This window comes from Mercenaria mercenaria, chromosome 8 (assembly GCF_021730395.1).
Source record: "Mercenaria mercenaria strain notata chromosome 8, MADL_Memer_1, whole genome shotgun sequence".
Lineage (NCBI taxonomy): Eukaryota > Metazoa > Mollusca > Bivalvia > Venerida > Veneridae > Mercenaria > Mercenaria mercenaria.
This window is the reverse complement of record NC_069368.1, coordinates 24,612,798-24,635,657: the sequence shown is the minus strand read 5'-3', so window position 1 is coordinate 24,635,657 and position 22,860 is coordinate 24,612,798. Positions and strand designations below refer to the sequence as shown.

The window sequence follows — 22,860 nt, the reverse complement described above, 5'->3', positions numbered from 1 at the left end:
TACTTGAGGCATCTTAGAAAAAATGATTTTGTATTTTATAATTGTTTACCAATAGTTTGATGTTTCTTTTATCAAATTTAATGGTAAAGAAATTCTTTGCAAACGTGTTGGATAGTGGCCATCACTTTGAAATTTGTTTCTACCTGAGCTTCAGTAAATGCCATAAGTTATACAAAATTTATATAAAAAAAACGGCACGGTAAAATTTGTCTAAAAACTGCAACACAGTGCAAATCGTGTATAAATAGTGATAAAGGGTTAAGCACTGTTTTGTTATAAATTATATCTTAACTGTGCATGAGTTGTCACATATGCTTCGTTGACAATGTTTAACATAATTAAATAGATTGGATTTTTCCGGGCCAAATGGATCCAGCGGCTTTGTGATATATAGTAATAGGGTTATTCTAACAGTATAGCTTCACTGGATCAATACTGTCTGTCTGCACCCTGGTGAAATTAAGACGAGTACCTGATGTTTACTATCTTTACAAATATTGTACGTTTATGCTGTTAACTTACTCGTGTTAGTGAAGGAATACAACATAAATAGGATATCTAATCTCTATGTGGTTCATTTCTTAAGTAATGATATATAACATACACTGTAAAGTGAACTTATAGATATGCAACTAAAATAACCGGTTATCCGATTATATCCGATTATTTAAATAGTGTTGCAAAAAAGAGGAAACATGTGTTCATAATTAGATTATATCTCTTTTTCAAGTAAGTAGAGACTGTAGACTTGATTACAACGAACGACACGACATCCGACCTAGGTGTCAAAGCTACCATTGAGATATTTGATACGACGTTAGGTTTTCAGCTATATGAGACATTCGATGTGACTTGTACGAACGTTCGACCTTGGTCAATGCTATATGCTTGAGACATTTGATACGACGTTAGGTTTTGTCTACATTAGAGAATCAGGGTCACCCCATGAAGCTGTGGCATCTCAAGGGTGACCTGCTTGACTTGTCGTTTCTCAAGTATTAGAGACACTAGACTTGATTTCAACGAACGTTCTAGAGTCTCTACTTACTTGAAAAAGCAGGTCACCCTTGAGATGCCACAGCTTCATAGGGTGACCCTGATTCTCTAATGTAGACAAAACCTAACGTCGTATCAAATGTCTCAAGCATATAGCATTGACCAAGGTCGAACGTTCGTACAAGTCACATCAAGTGTATCTAATACTTGAAAAACGACAAGTCAAGCAGGTCACCCTTGAGATGCCACAGCTTCGTGGGGTGACTTCTTCTCTAATGTAGAAAAAACGAACACGTATCAATTGTCTCAATGATAGCTTTGACCAAGGTCGAACGTTGGTACAAGTCACATCAAGTGTCTCAAATAGTTGAAAACGAAAAGTCAAGCAACGACACAGATGTTGTTGAGTAGTTAAGAATAGGAATTTTGATAAAGTTAAAAAGAACGGACAGGCATCAAATGTCTCAATGATAGCATTGACTTCCGAACGTTCGTACAAATCACATCAAGTGTCACTAATACTTGAAAAGAACAAGTCAAGCAGGTCGCTCTTCTTACAGTGCGAAATGAAAAAGGGCGTACCTGTTCTCTAATGTGAAAAAGACCGAACAGGCATCAAGTGTCTCAATGATAGCATAGCAATGAACAAGGTTGGACGTTCGTTCAAATCAAGTCATGCCTGTTCGTTCTTTTTACAATTAGAGACTCGTAATGTAGTAATCAAACTGTTCTGTCCAGATTTATAAACATGCATTATCAACTTCTTCAAAATTCTATTCTACTACTCAACAAGGTGTATTGAGGCAATGGGGAGACAACTCTGGTTAAGAATTTCATGCCTGTTTGTTCTTTTTACAATTAGAGACTCGTAATGTAGTAATCAAACTGTTCTGTCCAGATTTATAAACATGCAATATCAACTTCATCAAAATGCTTACTACTACTACCCAACAGCGTGTGTCGAGACCAAGTGTAATCCACTATTAGTAATACGGTTGTCTTTGACCAACGTGCTTGCTTGACTGAGATATATGTGACAGTACATGTGTTTTGATCTTGTTCAGTGGAGACACTTCATGCCTGTTCGTGAGCGGGTCTCAAAGTTGGTTTTAGGTCATTTTCGGAATTTTTCATTTTCTTCCGTTTGGGCGCCCCCAGCTCCGCCCCAGACCTTGAGTTTTGGATCGGACCGGGTGGCCATTGTAGAGAGGGTTGTCCCCCACCAGGCACGGGTGGCCGCCATTCCGGGAAAACTCGTGTTTGGGAGAAACCCGGGTCGAGGTGTGAGGCGGGGGTGGGTCGGGGGTGGCCTAAAATCGTTCCAGCAGTTAATAGGAGGAACCTATGGGATCCTGAGTTTGGGTTGAGACCGGGTGGCCGTTGTAGAGGGTGACGGTCTATGGGTGGCCAGCATAGGGGCTATTCCGGGAAAACTCTTGTTTACTCGTGAGCGGGTCTCAAAGTTGGTTTTAGGTCATTTTCGGAATTTTTCATTTTCTTCAGTTTGGGCGCCCCCAGCTCCGCCCCAGACCTTGAGTTTTGGATCGGACCGGGTGGCCATTGTAGAGAGGGTTGTCCCCCACCAGGCACGGGTGGCCGCCATTCCGGGAAAACTCTTGTTTGGGAGAAACCCGGGTCGAGGTGTGAGGCGGGGGTGGGTCGGGGGTGGCCTAAAATCGTTCCAGCAGTTAATAGGAAGAACCTATGGGATCCTGAGTTTGGGTTGAGACCGGGTGGCCGTTGTAGAGGGTGACGGTCTATGGGTGGCCAGCATAGGGGCTATTCCGGGAAAACTCTTGTTTACTCGTGAGCGGGTCTCAAAGTTGGTTTTAGGTCATTTTCGGAATTTTTCATTTTCTTCAGTTTGGGCGCCCTCAGCTCCGCCCCAGACCTTGAGTTTTGGATCGGACCGGGTGGCCATTGTAGAGAGGGTTGTCCCCCACCAGGCACGGGTGGCCGCCATTCCGGGAAAACTCTTGTTTGGGAGAAACCCGGGTCGAGGTGTGAGGCGGGGGTGGGTCGGGGGTGGCCTAAAATCGTTCCAGCAGTTAATAGGAAGAACCTATGGGATCCTGAGTTTGGGTTGAGACCGGATGGCCGTTGTAGAGGGTGACGGTCTATGGGTGGCCAGCATAGGGGCTATTCCGGGAAAACTCTTGTTTACTCGTGAGCGGGTCTCAAAGTTGGTTTTAGGTCATTTTCGGAATTTTTCATTTTCTTCAGTTTGGGCGCCCCCAGCTCCGCCCCAGACCTTGAGTTTTGGATCGGACCGGGTGGCCATTGTAGAGAGGGTTGTCCCCCACCAGGCACGGGTGGCCGCCATTCCGGGAAAACTCTTGTTTGGGAGAAACCCGGGTCGAGGTGTGAGGCGGGGGTGGGTCGGGGGTGGCCTAAAATCGTTCCAGCAGTTAATAGGAGGAACCTATGGGATCCTGAGTTTGGGTTGAGACCGGATGGCCGTTGTAGAGGGTGACGGTCTATGGGTGGCCAGCATAGGGGCTATTCCGGGAAAACTCTTGTTTACTCGTGAGCGGGTCTCAAAGTTGGTTTTAGGTCATTTTCGGAATTTTTCATTTTCTTCAGTTTGGGCGCCCCCAGCTCCGCCCCAGACCTTGAGTTTTGGATCGGACCGGGTGGCCATTGTAGAGAGGGTTGTCCCCCACCAGGCACGGGTGGCCTGATCCTTGTTAATTGCTGTCATTAAACATTTTACTTCTAGCAGTAACAGGAGCCTGATAACTTGATCGCTTTCATACATTTCATCTCGGTAGTTACATGTAGAAAACTGGTATACTGGTCTTATAATATGTAATTATTTGAATGCTGACATACAGAAATCTCGAGAACTGCTTTCATTGGTCATTTCACTGTTGGTAATGACAGGGGTCTGGTACTAGTAACCTGCTCTCATACACCGCTTAACTCCTGGCAGAAACATAAATGAGACTTGTAAACCATTTATGCTGGTATTACAAAATGTATAGATGAATTTTAGACTGCTCGTATAAACCAGTTAAATTGCTAGCAATAAAAGGTATAAAAAAAACCTGGTAAACTGCTCTCATAAATCATTAACATGTATGAAACTGGTAAATTGTTTTAAGTAATATTTAAATTCTGGCAGTTACGTATATAGGAGACTGGTAAACTTCTCATAAACAATTTAACTGCTGGCAGTAAAATGGTAAGAAAGGTGACGATACTGCTCTTATTTTATTGCTGGCATCATTTAACTACCTATAGTAACATATCCTTTCCGCAGCCTTAACGTACTAAAACGTATTGGCGTCTGATGGCCCTCTCACGCTTCCGTAGAAACAACATTTTTTATTTTAAATTTATTACAGGAAACTTATTTTGAAAATATTTCTGAAATGTCTAGGTCTGCAGCTCTCAAATACGGTTATATCTTACATCTGAGGCATATACTGACACTCTCAGACAACATCAAAAATGACATTTTGAGCGATTTGATGAAGTTCGAAAATCATCAATGTACCCTTGGTCCGTTACTTACCCCTGTGGGATTTGTGTTTATCCGGAGCTCAAATACTTTTTCATAGATTAAAAGCTGACATGCTGTACTAAATCCCAGGTAATTTCAATTCGTAAAAAGAGTGCTGAAAATTAGCTCCCCGATAGCAAAAAAAAAAAGAAAGAAGTGTACGCGCATACATGTAAACGGGGTGACCGCTGCGCGTGACTCTTGACTATCTACGAATCAAAATCCGGCTTTCGTTTTCAAGTTTAGCATTTCTACTTTCATTTTATTTACTTCCAGAAATAGCTAGTCATTTTCTGTGTTGTCAAAAACATACATAATATACCCGGCGAAGTTGCATAAATATGTGCAGGAAAACGTCGTTCTTTCGTTATGGCGGGGGCGCCAGAACGACAGAACGAAACAACGCCAGAAGAGGAAAACGTCGTTCTTTTGTTATGGCGGGGGCGCCAAAACGACAGAACGACACTGGCAGAAATCAGCCACCATAGCTGGCCGTCCTAAGGATATACAGGAACTGTATGAAGCGTATCGTAGAAACATTATAGCTGTGGCAGTAACATCTATCTGACACTAATACCAAATATTGTCATTTAACTGCTATAGGAAATATAACAACAAAATCCTCAAAAATTCGTATTTCAACAGCTTTCAATATCATATAGAAAACTCCACAAACTGCAGTAAGTGACAATATGTAACTGCTGGCAGTGACAAAATGTAACTGCTGGCAGTGACATACCCAAAGAAATGAAAATCTGTAACGGGCTGAGGTGTGTTCGAATCTGGACTCGGCTCTTTTCCCGCCTCATTAACGTGAAAGAAGGACAGATGTAAAATCATTGGACATAACACTTAGCAACAGAACATAACAATTCTTTGGCAATGCCCGTAAAAGAAATGACCGTTGAGTAACTTTGTGACAAAAAGTGAATATCTGAAATCGCACGAGACTTGGTTTACAAGTTTGAAGATATAAATAGATTAAGAACGCTTCAATGATCTTTAAAAGCGGGAAGAGTAAGTCTGGGTCCTAATATACATCTGAAAGAAACTGGTAAAACTGATTTTAGATACACAATTTAACTGCTGGGAGTATTATTGTAGGACACTGACAAAATAAATACCTTATAAACGCCATTCTCATCATAACTGATAATACAGCTCTATTAATTGTTGTAACTGCTGGCAGTGGTAGCAGTTAACTGGTGTAAGTACACTAGATCAAGTGCTGTAACTGCTGGTAGATAACTGCGACACGCAATGAACTGCTGTAACTGCTAGCAGTAGGAGCAGTTAACTGATGTAACTGCTGGCAGTAGCAGCAGTTAACTGCTGTAACTGCTGGCAGTAGCAGCAGTTAACTGCTCCTACTGCTGGCAGTAGCAGCAGTTAACTGCTGTAACTGCTGGCAGTAGCAGCAGTTAACTGCTCCTACTGCTGCTACTGTTGACTGCCAACTTCACGCCGATGCACAGTGCTACGTGATCTATATCGTTGGTAACCCCTTGTAACCTTCTAGTAAGTGGGTGCAAAGATGCATCAAGTCAACCTATTCTTGCAGCTGCGTGGACTTGACAGTGAAATCATACAGTATGGTTTCAATCATAATAACATCTAGCTACGTTTGTAAAGATGACCAGAGCTGAAACAACGGAACATTCATTATGTTAAATCACTCGTGCAACTGCATGGAGTAGACAGTGAAATCGTGTGGTATGGTTTCAATCATAATGACATCTAGCTACTCTTGTAAAGATGACCAGAGCTTAGATAACGGAACATACATCATGTCAATCTACCCTAGCAGCTGCGTAGACCGGCCAGTGAAATCATGTGGTATCGCATTTATTATAATCACATCCAGCGACATTTTTAAAGATTACCCGTGCTTACATAACGGAACATCCATCATGTCAAATTACTCGTGCAGCTCGTGTACTATCAAACTAAGATGCAATTAGTTCGATCCCTTGTGGAGACGTTTGTTCTCAATTTCAACTAACAATAGACATTTATAAAAAAAACTCATAAATTGGTCCATTTATAACAGATAGCTAATTCCTTGTGAGGGCGCCTTTCTTTGCCTTTATTTATTAATGCTGGTATGACAAGAAAATGTTATCATCTAACTGAAATGCTGTCGAATAACGGCGTTAAAAGCTAGTATTACAAATGAACTTTATAATAAATGAACACGAAAAACAAGCTAGTATAGTTTCTGTTCTCTGTAGCTTTAATCAAATGTTTCATTTATTTTGCACATGATTTAAGAACCTCAACAATTTTAATGATAAACAGTGAAATAATAAATAATTCAATAATTCAGTTAGAAAATTGTCCTTTAAAACTAGAAAAACGAGAAAAAAAAATAATGTAATCGTTTTACGTCAAAGTCTATACAATATTACTAAAAGTATATTTATTGATAACTGATAATTAATATTATAATATCTTTGAAAACACGCTAGCTTACTATTATGAACAGAAAATATATTTTTATTTTGATGAAATATTATCTTGCGTATATATTTTAAAATCGAACATGCATTTATTTTGACAAACTTTGTAAAATCAATGAGATGACGTAAATGATTGTTTCCAAAACTGAGTATACAATACAGTAGACCATATTTAGTTTGAGCCGATGAAATGTGCATGTACACTGATTGAATTCGCGTATAACGTTAGTTTATCATATACAAGTTTCATTTGAAAAAAAAAAGTGTCATCAGTTCACACATTCAATACATGCGTTATAAATGTACAAAATAATATCCTCTATTTCATGTTCAGGTCAACATTCTTACATAAACCATGAACTGAGAGGGATAAAACATCAAACCCATATGAATACAACGGTATGTAATGCATAATACGCTAATTTAAAAGTATTTTGAATATATGTTAGTTTGTATGTTCACAGCGAATTTTAGAAAACCTGAAGAAGCTATGTTCGCCGTGAGGATGGAAAACCATATGAGGCTGTGTTCGCCATAATTTGACTACCGGATATGGCGCAAGTTAGCCGTATTTTGAATACCAGATGAGGCTATGTTCGACGGGATTTGAATGCCGGATGAGGCGCATGTTCACCATGATTTGAATACCGGAAGAGGCGATTGTTCGACGTAATCTGAAAACAAGATGATGCGCATGTTCGCTGTATTTTGAATACCGGGTGAGGCTATGGTACTCTGATGAGCACAAAACATGAGAAAACCCTAACTTTAGTTTCATTACTTATAAAAACAGATTGGCAGTACAATTAAACCTGCCTTAGCGGGCATCTTTATTTAAGAATGCACAAGTTTGCATTTAAACCATTCGGCTAACTTACCAGCTGTTCTAATTCTCACTTGTCTGAAGCAACGGCCACCTGCCATAAGCATTGGCTGGTTGCTTGATACAGGTTCAACTGTATTTGTTTTAGAGGACAAACTGTTGCTATCCTACTGCATGTTAAAAGTCGTACGTTATTAACTAAACTGTTAAGTAAATGTAAAGTTAGCAATTGAAATAAATTATGTTCAATAATGTTTATACAATGTACAATGGCAAAGCAAATGTTAAAAGATAGATCTGTACATGTCTTCTCATTTTCACCTTTCCTATAAAACACTAACACTTTAAAACACTGATTACAGTCAAACCTGTTTGAAAGACTAACTGTAAACGGATGTAAACTGTAAAAAGATCTTTTTTTAATTAAAACTCTAAATTTAACATCTACAGGGTATTTTAAGATTATTTATTATCATTTAAATAAAGAGCACTTTTCATCACTTTTAAGCATAGTCTTTATATACAGTGTCACTGTATCAATACAATTAAAGAAAGTCATCATTTAAACAACCCTGATTTCTTATGTAGGCGGATATTACTTCTTTGCTGAAAAAAGACAATCGAATATCTACCTTTACATGTCATATTCATGTAACCAATGTAATACTATTTAGTACCAGTATAAAATACATTTTAAATTATTACTGTGTAATACATATTTCACTATAATATATAAAGAAACAACTAAAAACACAATTAAATGGAATAGCAAAAAAAAAAAAAAAATACAAGAGCTGTCACAGGAGACAGCATGCTCGACTATTTCGTACTGAATAGTGAAACTGGGCACATCTGAGGAAGCTGGAGCTGACACTGGAGTGTTTAATGACTCTAATGTGGATGAAGATATTTGACAATAGCTCGAGTCTGTGTAAAAGTATTAAGTAATAAGAGAGATAAAGATAAGTATATCAAAACATTAAACAAGAGCTGTCGTCATTATTGGTGAAAATTACCCCTAAGCGTGCCCAAGAATGCTAAAGTTGTCTGCGTAAAATATGCCAGAATAGTTTAGGTATGAATCACTTTGTGACCTTGCCCTCGGCTTGAGAAACCCTGGTCATAAGTGCAATACATCTCAATATGGTTAGCATTTGTGTCATATCATTTTCAAGTCCTTTGATAAATGTTAGAGATAAGGACTAGAAAAGAAACAGGCCATGTTAATCGTTGATTTCTAAGTGTGACCTTGACCTTAGAGCTAGGGGTCTGAATTTTGCGCATGACACATCGTCTCATTATAGGAAACATTTATGCCAAGTAAATTCATGGATGGCAAAGTTACAACCCTGAAGAGAATTTCCATGGACGCACAGACAGACAGTGTGATTTTAATATGCCAACCTTCGGGGATAATTTCTGAAATATTGGTGCATGATTGATGCACCTTGTCTCATATGGTATGGGTGATGACATTAATTTTAAATTAAATCCATTTAGTAATAACTGAGACAGAGTGAAAGTGTACCAAAACTTTAACATGAAATTCGAAGTAAAAAGGGGATAATTCATGAAATATTGATGCAAGAGTTATGACCCTTGTGTCATATGATATGAGTGATGATGTGAAATAACTATTTTAAATTTGAATCGAATCCTCTCTGTAATAACAGAGATAAAGTGGAAATGCATCAAAATTAACCTTATATTCTAAGTAAAAGGAGGGCATAAAACATGAAAAATTGCTGCTAGAGTTATGGACCTTGGGTCATATGATGTGGGTGATGATGTAGAAAAAATATTTTAAGTTTGGATCAAATCCATTTAGTAATAACTGAGATAGAGCGTAATTGTATCAAAACTTTAACTTGAAATTCTAAGTAAATGGGGGGATATTTCATGAAATATTGGTGTGAGAGTTATGGCTCTTGTGCAATATGATGTGGATGATGATGAAGAATAACTGCTTTTGAAATAAATCCATCAAGTAATTACACAGATAAAGAGAAAGTGCATCGAAACCTTAACCAAGGTACGGACGCGGAAAGACGCCGTCACCGACGCCGACGCCTGGTCGAGTAGGACAGCTCTCCATACTTCGTATAGTCGAACTGAGAAACATCTGTATTACGGCCCATAGTAATCATACATAATAAAATCAATTGAACGTTTTTTTAGAACTGTTTCTTAAAGCAGCGTATTTAAACAGAGCGCGTGAAACCGATGTCCGTAAACAGGAAAGATGTCAAGACATTTCAAAGACAAATAACAATGTTCAGTTCCGGTTTTGGTTTATCAGTTACAGCGTAACGTTATGAATTTTCGATAAAATAACGTGTTTTGAATCGAGAAATATACTCAACAAAGAGAAACTGTCAAGGTATTGGATGATTTTTCCGTTCTTTGAAATAAAATGTAAATTACTACATAAATCTTCTAAATATATGTAGTTCCTAATACGTCACTTACATCATGACAGTCATCTTACACCCCGGAGTGTAAGATGGATTTTTCCAGCACAGGTAAAAATACCGGAAATCCCCGTCTGGTATGCAAGAAATTGTATATCTACACACGTTCCTCATTACAACCGTCGTCATCAGTATTATAACAGTATTGATTTACTAATATACTGATGAATATTACTTCTTTGTTGAAAATTCAATTGAATTAAAATCTTTATGTTCATATCCAACATTGAACAGCACCTTCTGGTCTCTAACATACTGCCGTGCAGCCGCTTGTACTCCTCCACCTACTCTCCAGAGTATACGAGGTTCATATTCCTCCCCATCTCGTGTAATACACATGTTCCTTGTTACCACCGTTACAGGTAGCGGCATTTGAGGAACACTATCAATAAACTGCCGCCATGCTGTCAAGCTCATTTTGACACCATGAAAATAAATGTTCTTCATACTCTTTAGCTCAGAGGGAAATTTCATTATATTGTCAGTTAATGTAAAATCCCATAAAGTAAGTTCACGGAGCTGGAGCAGTAATGGTAACAATGTGATCAATTTGTTTGTTACAGTATGATATGAACGATGTTTGTCTGAACCAATAATATCATACATCAAATAAAGTTCTGTTAATTTGTTAGCTGTTCTAAGAATATCAAATACTTTTACAAAGTCTGTGCTCTTCAATGATAAACAATTAAATATTTCTAGCTTAGAAACGTTAACACAAGTCACAGTGACAGAGTTATCGTACTTTAGGTACTGAAGTTGTTGATGCTCAGATAAATCTACTTCATGCTGGTCCCAGCACTGGAACTCACAGCCAGTACAGCGTGTATCGCAAATCGATATCTGTTCAAGACGACTGTTATCTGACAGGAAAGTGCATAGTGAGATCAAGTCTTCATGAGTAATTTTAAGATTTTCTATCTGCAATGCAACAAGATGATTCATATCAGGCAGACGACGGACTACTGTTCTACATATACGTTTCATACCAACTACATACAGTGCTTTCAATGTTGAAGTATTACCTTCAATTGCATTACAGATATAATTGATACCTTCAATATCAATTTCACTGCTCCTACTGAAATCAATGTGCATTGCTTCTAGTCGCCTACATTTCTTCAAATATTTCCATACTCTCTTAAGATACTTTTCCATGTACAATATCTTAATTCTAAACGAAATGACACTGTCAGGAGAAATAAACTGATTCTCAAAAATTGTACAGAAATGATCGCTATTTAACATACTCATCACGAAAATGTCACCTAGATAAAAGTCAGATTGTATAAGAGTTTCACATGCTTGCACTTCTTCTGTACAGTTTAAAATACATTCCTGGATATCTAATATAAGACCTTTATGTCTATCACTTATTGTTCTTCTGTAATCTAGAACACATTTGTCCCTTGTAACAATATCGTATATATACTTTGAAATTGATGTAGCGATTCGAGGCTCTAGACCACATAGCATAATAAATACATTAGCTTGTTCTAATATTTTATCCAAAGTCGTGCACTCACTGAAAACATCTCTAATTTGTTGTGAACAAAGGCCAGGCAAATCTACTTGTCCCGAATCTACCGGCAGCGCAACAAGTTCTTCAAAACGGATAGCAATATATATAGCAGCCAAATATTCTTGAAATGACTTGTGAACAAATGAAATTACTGACCTTCTACTTCTACTTGCAAATAAACTTAAACTTTTATCTTCAGATAAGATTCCCAATTTCAAACAACATGATTTCACTTCATTTGATATTTTCAGACGTTCAAAAGTAGAACTATCAAATGACAAAGATGTTTCTCTCGTGTTATTGAACAGTGTTTCATAAGCCAGCCGTGATACGTCATGAATGATATAACTATATGATTTACAGACTTCAGTATTTATTAAACAGCGAGGAAGTTCTAGATTCTTCAGCTCTTCTGATTTTTTCATCATTTCTGCAAATAGGGGATCGTCGGGGTATTTCTTCTTGTTCCAGTCAAAGAACAGGTCAAGCATTTCCGTGTATAAGGCACATCTGGAGGGGGGTTTACCACGAAGTTTGTCGTCAAACCACAGGCAAATCAATTGCTGCAGCGTAATCGCTGTATGCTTTAGACTTGTCACTGATATGTTTTCAAGAGTCTTTTCACAGATACTTGAAACTTTGTCTTTTTTAAACGTTTTATTTAATATTCGAACCGTATTTTCAATCATGTTCTTTACAGATGTTTTATCAACAAACCCTTTAAGAATAATCTTATGTCGTATCTCGTTATCATTTATTCCTAACGTTGCAATTTTCCATGGTCGTGACGTAGTTATGACGGTATATTCCTTCAATGAGCCGCGTTCTGGAGGGCGTTTTGACGCTGGATGAGCCCATTCATCAAGACCATCAAGGACAACGAGACAGGTTCGAGACTCACATTCAAGAAGCTTCTTAAGAACAGGATGCTCGTACTTTTCCTCCAGCATTTCTTTGATTTTCATCTTATCTGTATGATGACGGAGAGGAAGGTGAAACAAAAATTTAAATTTATTCATTTCCTTGACCCCACTGAGCTCATCTTCAATACTTTCGCCTTCGTCAGAATGAGCCAAACACCAGTAATTTACCAAACTTTTACAGAAACTACTTTTACCAGACCCCGCTTCTCCGAGGACGTAGATGGATTTGATTGCTTTGCCGTCTTTTGTAAAAACATCAGACATTGATAGTACAACAGCCTCCTCTGATCCTTTGTTGCCTTTTGATTCAATCGTCATTCGTGGTCTAACGTATACATCTTTAACGTTACACAGATTACCCTCTTGTTGAAGCGGAATTGCAGACATGCGTAGTATATCTTCTTTGTAATATTCTATCAACATTGTCTGTAACTCTGTAGCGGTAAAACACAACTAAATAATTAACATGCAGGGAGAAACCATACACATACATTTCAGCGGATAACTGGTTTATACCACATTTTTATGTCCTCAGTTGTATTATACACTAAAGTTCAGAACAAAAAATGAGTCTCGAGTATATATCTATCAAGTTTGATCATTTTAACATGTTTGATAGGAAATATCCAAAAGAAAAACAAAAACAATTGTTCATATACATACATTGGTAAATAAAAACAAAAGCTGTCACAGGGGACAGTGCGATCGACTATTTCGGTGCCGGTGTAACATTAAATATTGACCCCGTTGAAAATTGACCCAATCGGTTCCTTTTTAACATTGAAAATTAAACCCGCCAACATTTCAACATAAAATTTTGATCAAAATGTCGTTGAAAACTGATCAGTCGTTAAATTTTTATCAGTCATGGGGTCATTTTTTAACGGTTAGTTAATTTAAGATAAACGTCGGAGATCGTCTGTGTGTAGAAGAGATACACACTGGAAAGAACCAGAAACTATTGCATACTTGCTGGACAGCTTCTTTAAAAATAATTTCACAAGGCCGAGCCAAGGCTCAAACTGACCTGACAACTTCCCCGAGGTAGGTGAGATGATCCGCTATATGTTGGACAGGAACTGTTAACGAAAGTTTACCACAATGATTTTCGACATATGGGTGGTATGTAGTCGGACTTGGACAGGCACATCGAGACTTCCACACAGGAAGTATCTTTTACGATCATAACAAGATATTTATTAGGGATACCTCTGTAAATTATAGCGAAATCTCTTTAACACAAAGAGATGTGTTTTACGTTATAAAGATATATCTTATGTTAAAATATAGAAGCGTCCTAGTGCCAGGTTTGAAATAATTTTATGTCATAATTAGGAGTTACAAAGTCCTAAATATGAGATAGTAGAATTATGTCTTAATAACTTTTAATTAATGAGATAAAAACTACAATATCATCATTTTTCTAACCTTTTATTAGTTTTATTTTTGTATAATAACAAACTCAATGCACACTGACAACCTATTCTTGTAAATACTTATATATCCTTTCCGCACCTGTAACCTACTGAAACGTATAAGCGTCTGATGGCCCTTTCACGCTTCCGTAGAATCAACAACAGTTTTTTAAAATATTTCTGAAATGTCTAGGTCTGCAGCTCTCAAAATGCGGAAATATCTTACATCCAAGGAATAAACTGAGACTTTCAGACAACATCAAAAAGGACCTTTTGAAAGATTTGACGAAGTTCCAAAAAGTCTCCATAAACCCTTGCTCAGTTACAGACCCCTGTGGGATTTGTGTTTATTCCGAGTTAAAATATTTTTTTCGCAGATGAATAGCTAAAATATCTTGCTTAAGCCCAGGTACTTTTAAATCGTAAGAAAGTGTTGAATATTGACTTCCCACTAGCAAAGCAACAAAATAAGTCCACGCGCATACATTTAGACGGGGTTGTCCCAGCGCGTGACTCCTATCAACCAGTGCAAAGCCGACTTTCGTTTTCAAGTTCAGCCTGTATACTTCCATTTTCATAACTTCAGGAAAGAGCTAAAGGTCCAGTGACGGCCTTTTCTGTGTTGTCAAAAATATACCTATGCCTGGCAAGATTGCATAAAAATCAGTGCCAGGTCATTTTACGAAAGGGTAAATCTATTGTTTCAAATTCGCTTACAGATTGTACACATATTGCTTTTAGATATAGTCTCTCATAATTCTGTTTAGAATGGCCACATGTTTCGAATTTTTGACACAATGGAATTAATAATTATTGTAAAACAAGGGCCAAAATTTGTATTATATTCAAGCAAGAGTTATCTAATTTGATCAGTAGGAAGGCTCATGAGATGTTTCAATCCAAGTGGTTACTGAGATATGGCATTGATAGTAACTTGCACGAAAAACCTCAACCAGAATTTTTAAGTCAAACAAGGGCCATAATTTGTATCATGTTCAAGCAAGAGTTGTCTAACTTAATTATGTTAATAGGAGGCTCGTCTGATGTCTCAGCTATTACATTAAGTGGTTACTGAGATATGGCCTTGGTAGTAACTTGCACGCGAACCCTCAACCAGAATTTTAAGTCGAACAAGGGCCATAATTTGAATTATATTCAAGCAAGAGTTATCTAACTTAAATATTTTAATAGGGTTGATCACTGGGAAGGCTCGTGTGATGTTTCAGTCTAATACACCAAGTGGTTACTGAGATATGGCCTTGATAGTAACTTGCACGCAAAACCTTAACCAAAGTGTGACGCCGACTCCTTATTCTTCGAAAGTAGGACACTTTATGTGTTTAAGCGGTGATAAGTTTTGTGACCTTTACCATCCCACATAGGTGATCTCGCAAGAAAATGCCAAAAAAGGTCAAAGTTAATTGTAACATGTAGAAGCTTTGGCGCTGTACGATTTCCAAAGTATATAATTCTGAAAGTTTCGGAATGTGCGCAAAAGTATCTCATTTTACCGAGTCTGAAACATTACTGTGGATGGTTTGACTCGATCCACCGATAATATATTAGACATTCGTATCAGTTAGTGTTTTATTTTCGGTCATGAAAGGGTGGTGTAACGTTAAATTTAGACTCTGCCGGTAATTTACATAGGGGTAATTTTACAACGTTAAAAACTGACCTCATGATTTATTTCAATGTTACACAACCATCACATGGAAGACCCATAAAACATAAACAACAAGACTAGTACTGCGACTGGAACCAACGGTCCTAAATTGATAAGAGCTTTTGAATTTAACGTTTTAAGCACATTTTTTCTCAGTAATACATGTACAAATTAAATACATGTACATACATCATAGTTTGAACAAGATAAGTAGGAAAGGAGAAGAATGAAAGACACAAAGTTTTATACGAGGACTCTTCAAAAATAACGTAGACTTTTTCTCTAGCTTTTATATACTTTAATAAAGCAAAACAAAAATAAATCATATTCATTTGCTATCTTTCTACTAACCGCACTGCAAATTTGACTTGATTATGACCATGCATTCAGGAGTTATGCCTCCTCGAAAACAGTCACTAACATGGACCCGGCGCACGGCAATATATTTCAACTACGTTAACGACGTCGTGTCTTCATTGTGATGCTTGCATTAATTCATATTTGTAAATTTATTTCATAGATTTTCATGAGCAATACTTAAGTCATAAACAATTGTTTGGTTAGAATGCTAAAAATGTATGAACACTTATGACACGCATCTCGAACAGGGTACTCAACATGAGTACTTGGTCTTTATCTACGGCGTCATACATTGGCGTTAACGTCCATTCGCATTTTTCCTTTTTCTCCCTCCATCTTCGCTGTCTTTAAGCAATTCTGTACTATTTAGAACCGTCTGTACCACTTGAAGATAAAGACATAGATGAATGAACATTTTTTCGGCGTCTACTTTGTTAGTTTATGAATTTCAGTTGATGTTCGCCAACATTTCTCCGTAACTAAGCAACTGCCTTATTATCTATGCGAGTCGATGACGACATTATATGCATTATAAACAGTAATACTCACTTAGATTAAACCTTGATTTTTTCCGCTTCCCACGTCCGAATGACCATACTCTAGGTGCATGTCGCCCTGACGTGTTGCTGCACTTTGGCATATTTTGGGGCCAATAAGTGTACTATTAGTGCGAACATAAGTGATCGAATTCAAATTACGACAGATCAAAAAGCGACTGCGCCGGTTATGCGTAGCTAATGGTTATAAAAACGTTCGACGCGCTGCGCCTATCAGCAAAAATGTTACAAAAATGTATGACTAAATTACAGAAAGATTCCGAATTACAACGATATATTTCACATTATTATTTACATAATATGCAACATTTGACAGCAAAAGTATACGTTATTTTTGAACAGCCCTCGTAAATGTCTTCTATTTGCGAACAAAATAATTTGTACAAATGCTTGAGCTCTTAATTGTACCGGGATAAGGAATGAAGTCTTAAGAAATAATTTGATTGAATACAATTGTAAAGACAAATGTAATGGAAACTAAATAAAAACGATTCATGTGTTTTGACGATAAGACGAAAAATAGAAGAAAGGAGAGGAAGAAGGACTAAGAAGTTAACGTTGAAATATGACCCGACTGTAGTTGATCAGTTTTCAGACATCCCGTCCTCAAATAAGCATGTAAACTTGTGTATCTGGGTTTTAAATTCTATATCTGACCAGTATCTGCAGAATTATGGCCGATGAATTGGCAAACAATTAGACGTATCATTAGCTTGTGGCGCGTAACTAAACGTTTATTATATAAAGTCCTGAAAACATTACAGAAATGTTAATTTTTGATCTGTATCGTAAAAGGCAAATTGTGTATGATTATTGGGATCAGCTGAAATATGTCCTGACTATAGCTGATCAGTTTTCAACAAGACAAAGGGTCAAATTTTCACGCGTGGATAGATTATTAAATAACGGGCGTGGTCACTTTTCAACGTTGAAATTTCATCAGTCGTCCGTTGAAAAAAAAGACCCTTGGGGTCAATTTTCAACGGAGTCAATATCTAATGTTGCACCAGATTGCGAAACAGGTCATACATGTAGAAACTAAAGCTATCACTAGAGTGATTAAAAAACAGTATACTGTTTTGTCAAAGGAAATAAAATATTTTGCGCGTGAAGGTTCTGAATTGACAAGATAAATTGAAATAAGCGAAGAAAATTGGGAATATTTGCGCCCCTGTTTTCGTCCATCCCAGGAAACAATGTTACACACCTACACTTTGTGACCATTGAAATGATATGGCTGATGTAACGGAACAATTATTTTAACGTTTGAATCAAGTACAGTATTTACAGAGATAGACTGAAAGTGTATTGAAACACTAAGTATAAAAAAATCATGAAATATTTCTGCAAGAGTAATGGGCCTTACACGGAGGGAACAACTGATCTTAGTTTGACTCAAATACATTCAGTAATAATAGAAATAGAGTGAGCATCACGAATTTATCCTGAAGTCTAACTGGGGCATAATTTATTAATACTGGTGCAAAATTATAGTCCTTTTGGCATATGATGTGGGAGGTGATATCATATGGGACAACCTTTTAAATTTTAAATTAAATCCATGAAATAATAACAGAGATAAAATGAAAGTGCATCAAAGCTTTAACCTGAAATTCTAAGTAAAAAGGATCATAATTCATGCAATATTTGCCCGGAAGTTATGATATTATGTGGGTGAAGATGTACAATAACTGATATACGTTTGAATCAAATCTAGACTAGTGTATAAAAACTATTACCTGAGAAGGGGCATAATTCATGAATAGCATGTGCCAAGAAATGGCTCCTATGTCATAATGTGGAACAACTACATCAAGCTTAAAAATAGATTTAGTAATAACAGAGATAGAGTGAAAGCGCATTAAAGCTTTAACCTGAAATTCTAAGTAAACAGAGGACATAATTCATGAGATATTGGTGCAAGTGTTGTCTCTCTTGTATCATATGATGCGGGGATGATGAAGAACAAGTAATTTAGTTTGAATCAAATCTATCATGTATTAACAGCAATAAAGTAAAATTGAAAGATGCCGACGCTGACGCAGGGGCGAGTAGGATAGCTCTCAATTCACCAGAGGTAAAAGGGGTAAGATAGCATATTCACTGCGATTCAAACATATTGATTCCTAGAAAACTTCATGTTCTTTCGGTGTAGCATGACTTTAAATGCCAGGTAAAAATGTGAAAGTAGGTTTTACAGACGCAACATTAGAGAGTTTGAGATCTCAACCTTCGGTTTCCCTTCAACGTCTCTTGCGAAGTTAACGTATGAAGTTGAAGTTCGATTAAAATTCCTTGAGATTCAAACTTTAGAAATGAACCTTATTTCATTTAATCCGCTCTTTCAATTTATCCGTAATTATGATCTTTTTTTCCTGCATTATAAAAGTGAACATCATATCAACGTATTTTATTGCTGATGGTGTTCTTGAAAGATGATGCAATTAATATTTTTCAAACAAAAACATGAAACACCAACTATTACAAATACATTTGTCGAAATACTTTGAAATGAAGTTAAATATATACGATAAAGCAAGCACAAAAGACATGACCATAAATAATAAAGGACAGATTCATCCGTCATGTAGTGGACTAGTATTTCATAGTTTTTCTTAAAGGTTTTTTTCACTTTGAATTGGTACTTTGTACATCGAATTCCTTAAAAGACGCGTTTTACTTGTAGACAGTCATAAACAATGTACCTAATGAAAATTTAACCTTTTAAAAGATATGTTGATAACATGAGCAAATATACACAAGTTATAAATACATGTAACAAGCGAATTGAAACAAATGTAAGACAGACTCTGTATAATATCAGACTCTCAGACAGACAGCACAATATAATCGTGCCAAGTCACCATGTGTCGAGCGAAACAGTCAAGAAATGTTAGGTGGTCGCACAAAATAACATGTGGGCATATACATGTATTTGTTTGAAAATACTTTTTTAAAAGGAAAGCATGTCAAAAATAAGAATTAAAGAATTAATGCCCCTTTGCCAGGCTCTGGGTCCATGCATGTAAAAATGGAATTATTTCATACGGCTAACAGGAAACTTATCATGATCATCATAATATCATAGATCTGAAATTGTCGGATACAGTGCAACCTCTGTAGAACGACACCCTTTGGGAGATACAAATACTGACTGTTATGTAGAGCTTGTTGTTTTGGAGAGTTAAATTTGATAGTATATTTCAGCTTTGGGAAATTTTGATGACGTTGTTAAAGAGAGGTTTTTGCTTAAGAGAGGGCCGCTCTGGAGAGGTTGTACCGTACTTCAGAAGAATTTTCCGTCTTACTAGTACCGTTTTATGTTTATAATTAAAACGCAACGGATTGTTTCTATCTGGAAGTGAAAATAAAATGTTTCACCAAATGATAATCGCGCGTAATTTTTTTTTCAGGTAAAATTATTGTCCTGCCATGTGCCTCCATCCAGCTTTAAGTCTTTGATGCCGAGTATGTGGACAGAGTAAATGAAAAAAGACGGAAGTTTTGACCTTCGTGATATCTCATCTTTGGACGTTCAACACTTCACTTCATACGACAAATAGTCCCATCTAGTAAAATCGATACCGGCTGGAGACACAATTATGCCGTAAAAGTTAAAGTTTGAACAAAATCTTAATGCTACTCAAAATCAGTCGATAACTTCATACTTCAGGTTCAATTCAATGTATTTAGTTAAAATTATTAGCCTTACAAAACTTCCCTATTCTTATACTTATTGATAGTGTTTCGCATCAAATTTAGTCTAATTATACATATGGATAATCGAATAACTTAATAAGCAGAAATCCTGAAACAAAGCTTTTTATTTCACATAGTTATAAAAAGAAGTCTTAGGCTTAATTGATATTACATGGAAAACTTTAGTAGCAACGTCTGATATAGATAAAATACACGCATATCGGTGACGTGTTACCCCAAATATAAATGAGAGACGTTGAAGTGGAAGGCGAAGGTTGAAATCTCAAACTCTCTTTTAGCATTTAAGTCACGTGTGTCTGAGTCATCTGACCATGTTTTACGCACACATATGTCAATAGTCCTTCGAAACGAAAGCAATATCCAAAGAAGTAAAAATGTTATTCTTATACGACAAAAACTATGCGATTCATTAAGACAAGAGCTGTCACTATTAGTAACAAATGCTCCCGAAGCGTGCCCAAGAATGTGACCATGACCTTGGAGCCAGGGGTCTGGGTCTTGCGCATGACATGTCGTCTCATTATGGGGAATATGTGCCAAGTTATTTTAAAATCCCTTTCATAGATGGCAGACTTATAGACCGGACACGAAACACACGCTTAGGAATTCGGTGACACGAAGAAATGGTTTCGGACAAACCTTGGTAACTGATTTCAACTTTTGTGAGCAGTCACGTGTGTCAGGACGATTTCTGTGTCATTTGTCGTCACTGAAAACGACAGTAGTTTAGAATTTCAAACATTGATACGTATGCTAACTATTTAACTTTCTTTGACAATATAGTGTTATTCGGACTCAAATAAGTGACTACCATTGAACAGATTATATAAAAAGCAAAGGTCAAGAATTTCATGACAACTCATTTTTCTATGTCACAGGTTTCTGTCTACATTTTGACAGGTTTATGACTTAGAAATACTGGTAATTTGGACACTTTTTATAGAAATTTTGTCTGTGAAATCTTACCCAGAAACGTGCAATTTCACTTTTCTACTACAAAGTCAAAAAGGAAAACAAATTCTCTAAGTTTTACTATACGTTTTGGTATTACGAGAAAATTTGACCGTAATGATCTTATTATTACAATACGACTTCTTGTAATAACGAAACATTTTCTTGTAAAAACGAGATAGGAGGTCGTCTTTAAGAGGAAGGATCTTGTAGTTACGTTTTGTAGTTACGTTTTTGCTCTGGCCTGGTGGTGTGAGATCCCAAATTAAAACACCAGGTGCACAACTTCACATACTGATTAACAGTCCTGTGAGGTTTGATGACTCTTGATAAAATATGAAAACTATGACGGACGGACAGACGGTCGGACATGGGTAACTTTAAATGTCTCCACCCTATAAAAGAAACGGGGAAACTCAAAAATGCATAAACCTTGTTGCCAAATGTTTTAATCCAGCAGTAATATTCCTTCCCAATATATGAAAAACAATTTCAAAAGTATACATGAAAGTTTATTTTTCATAACTTAATATTTTTTACGAATTTTGCGGTAAATAGCTTTTTTGTCATTGTTTGATTAAAAATTCTGTATAATAATAATATTCGAAAAAAATTCATACGTAAAAGTCCTTCAGCTTCGGACGTCGACATGATTACGTTCTACTTCGTGTAATGGTAAACGGACCTGTGCGTATGGGCATCAGGATGGTGTTACAACGATGCTTAAAAGCCGAAAGTAAGATGGTGAAATGTCACTACAATGATGGAAAGTCGAAACAACGAAACTACGATGTTGAAAGTGGAAACAATGCAATAATTTGACTATTCACCGTCGTAGTTTCGCTGTTTCAACTTTTCACCATCTTTGTTTTGTGCTTAAATCATGGTTTCCACCTTTAACAATCGTAGTTTTGTTCGACTTTTCGACTTTTCAACATCATAGTATCATTCATTCATGCATTGTTTCGAGTTCACAGTGACTACCATTGAACAAATTAAATAGCAAAGTACACTTAATACCATTTTTCTTAAATATTACCGGTTTTCATATTGGCCTATTGTTTATGTCGCGGGTATCAGTTTACAGTTTGACAAATTTCTGACTTAAAAATATTGGTGATTTGGATATTTTCTTTATTGAAAATTCGTCAGTAATACATTTAACAGACATTTCATCTCGCCACAAGGCCTAATCCCCGCGCAGTACCGGTAAGTGGAAGTAAAACTGAGTTTGCACCACCTACACGCGGATTTTCTGAAATGAGCATTTCCGCGAAAGGGCCAAAATACCCAACATGATCGAGCTTTCTCGTCAGAGAGGCAAAGCTTAAGTTCATATTAATCATCTATATTTTATTCTGCGAATATGTACTTCATGTATTCAGGTATTCTCCGCTTCGTACATATCTTATGCATTGAATTGCATATGAACTGTTCTCTTGCTCAAATCTATGTTTATTGTGAATTTTGATTTACTCGCGCATTTCCGTTG

At 36.8% G+C, this 22,860-nt stretch overlaps 1 protein-coding gene across 1 annotated transcript in view; it reads right to left on the bottom strand.

The window, feature by feature from the left end:
- Positions 1-6,733: 6,733 nt before the first annotated feature.
- Positions 6,734-22,860, bottom strand: part of LOC123522858 (uncharacterized) — a 39,913-nt gene continuing 23,786 nt past the window's right edge. The window contains exon 6 of the mRNA XM_045300337.2: positions 6,734-13,133. Within this exon, the coding sequence (XP_045156272.2) occupies positions 10,426-13,133 (2,708 nt within the window). The 3' untranslated portion in view covers positions 6,734-10,425. The remainder of the gene's footprint in view (positions 13,134-22,860) is intronic.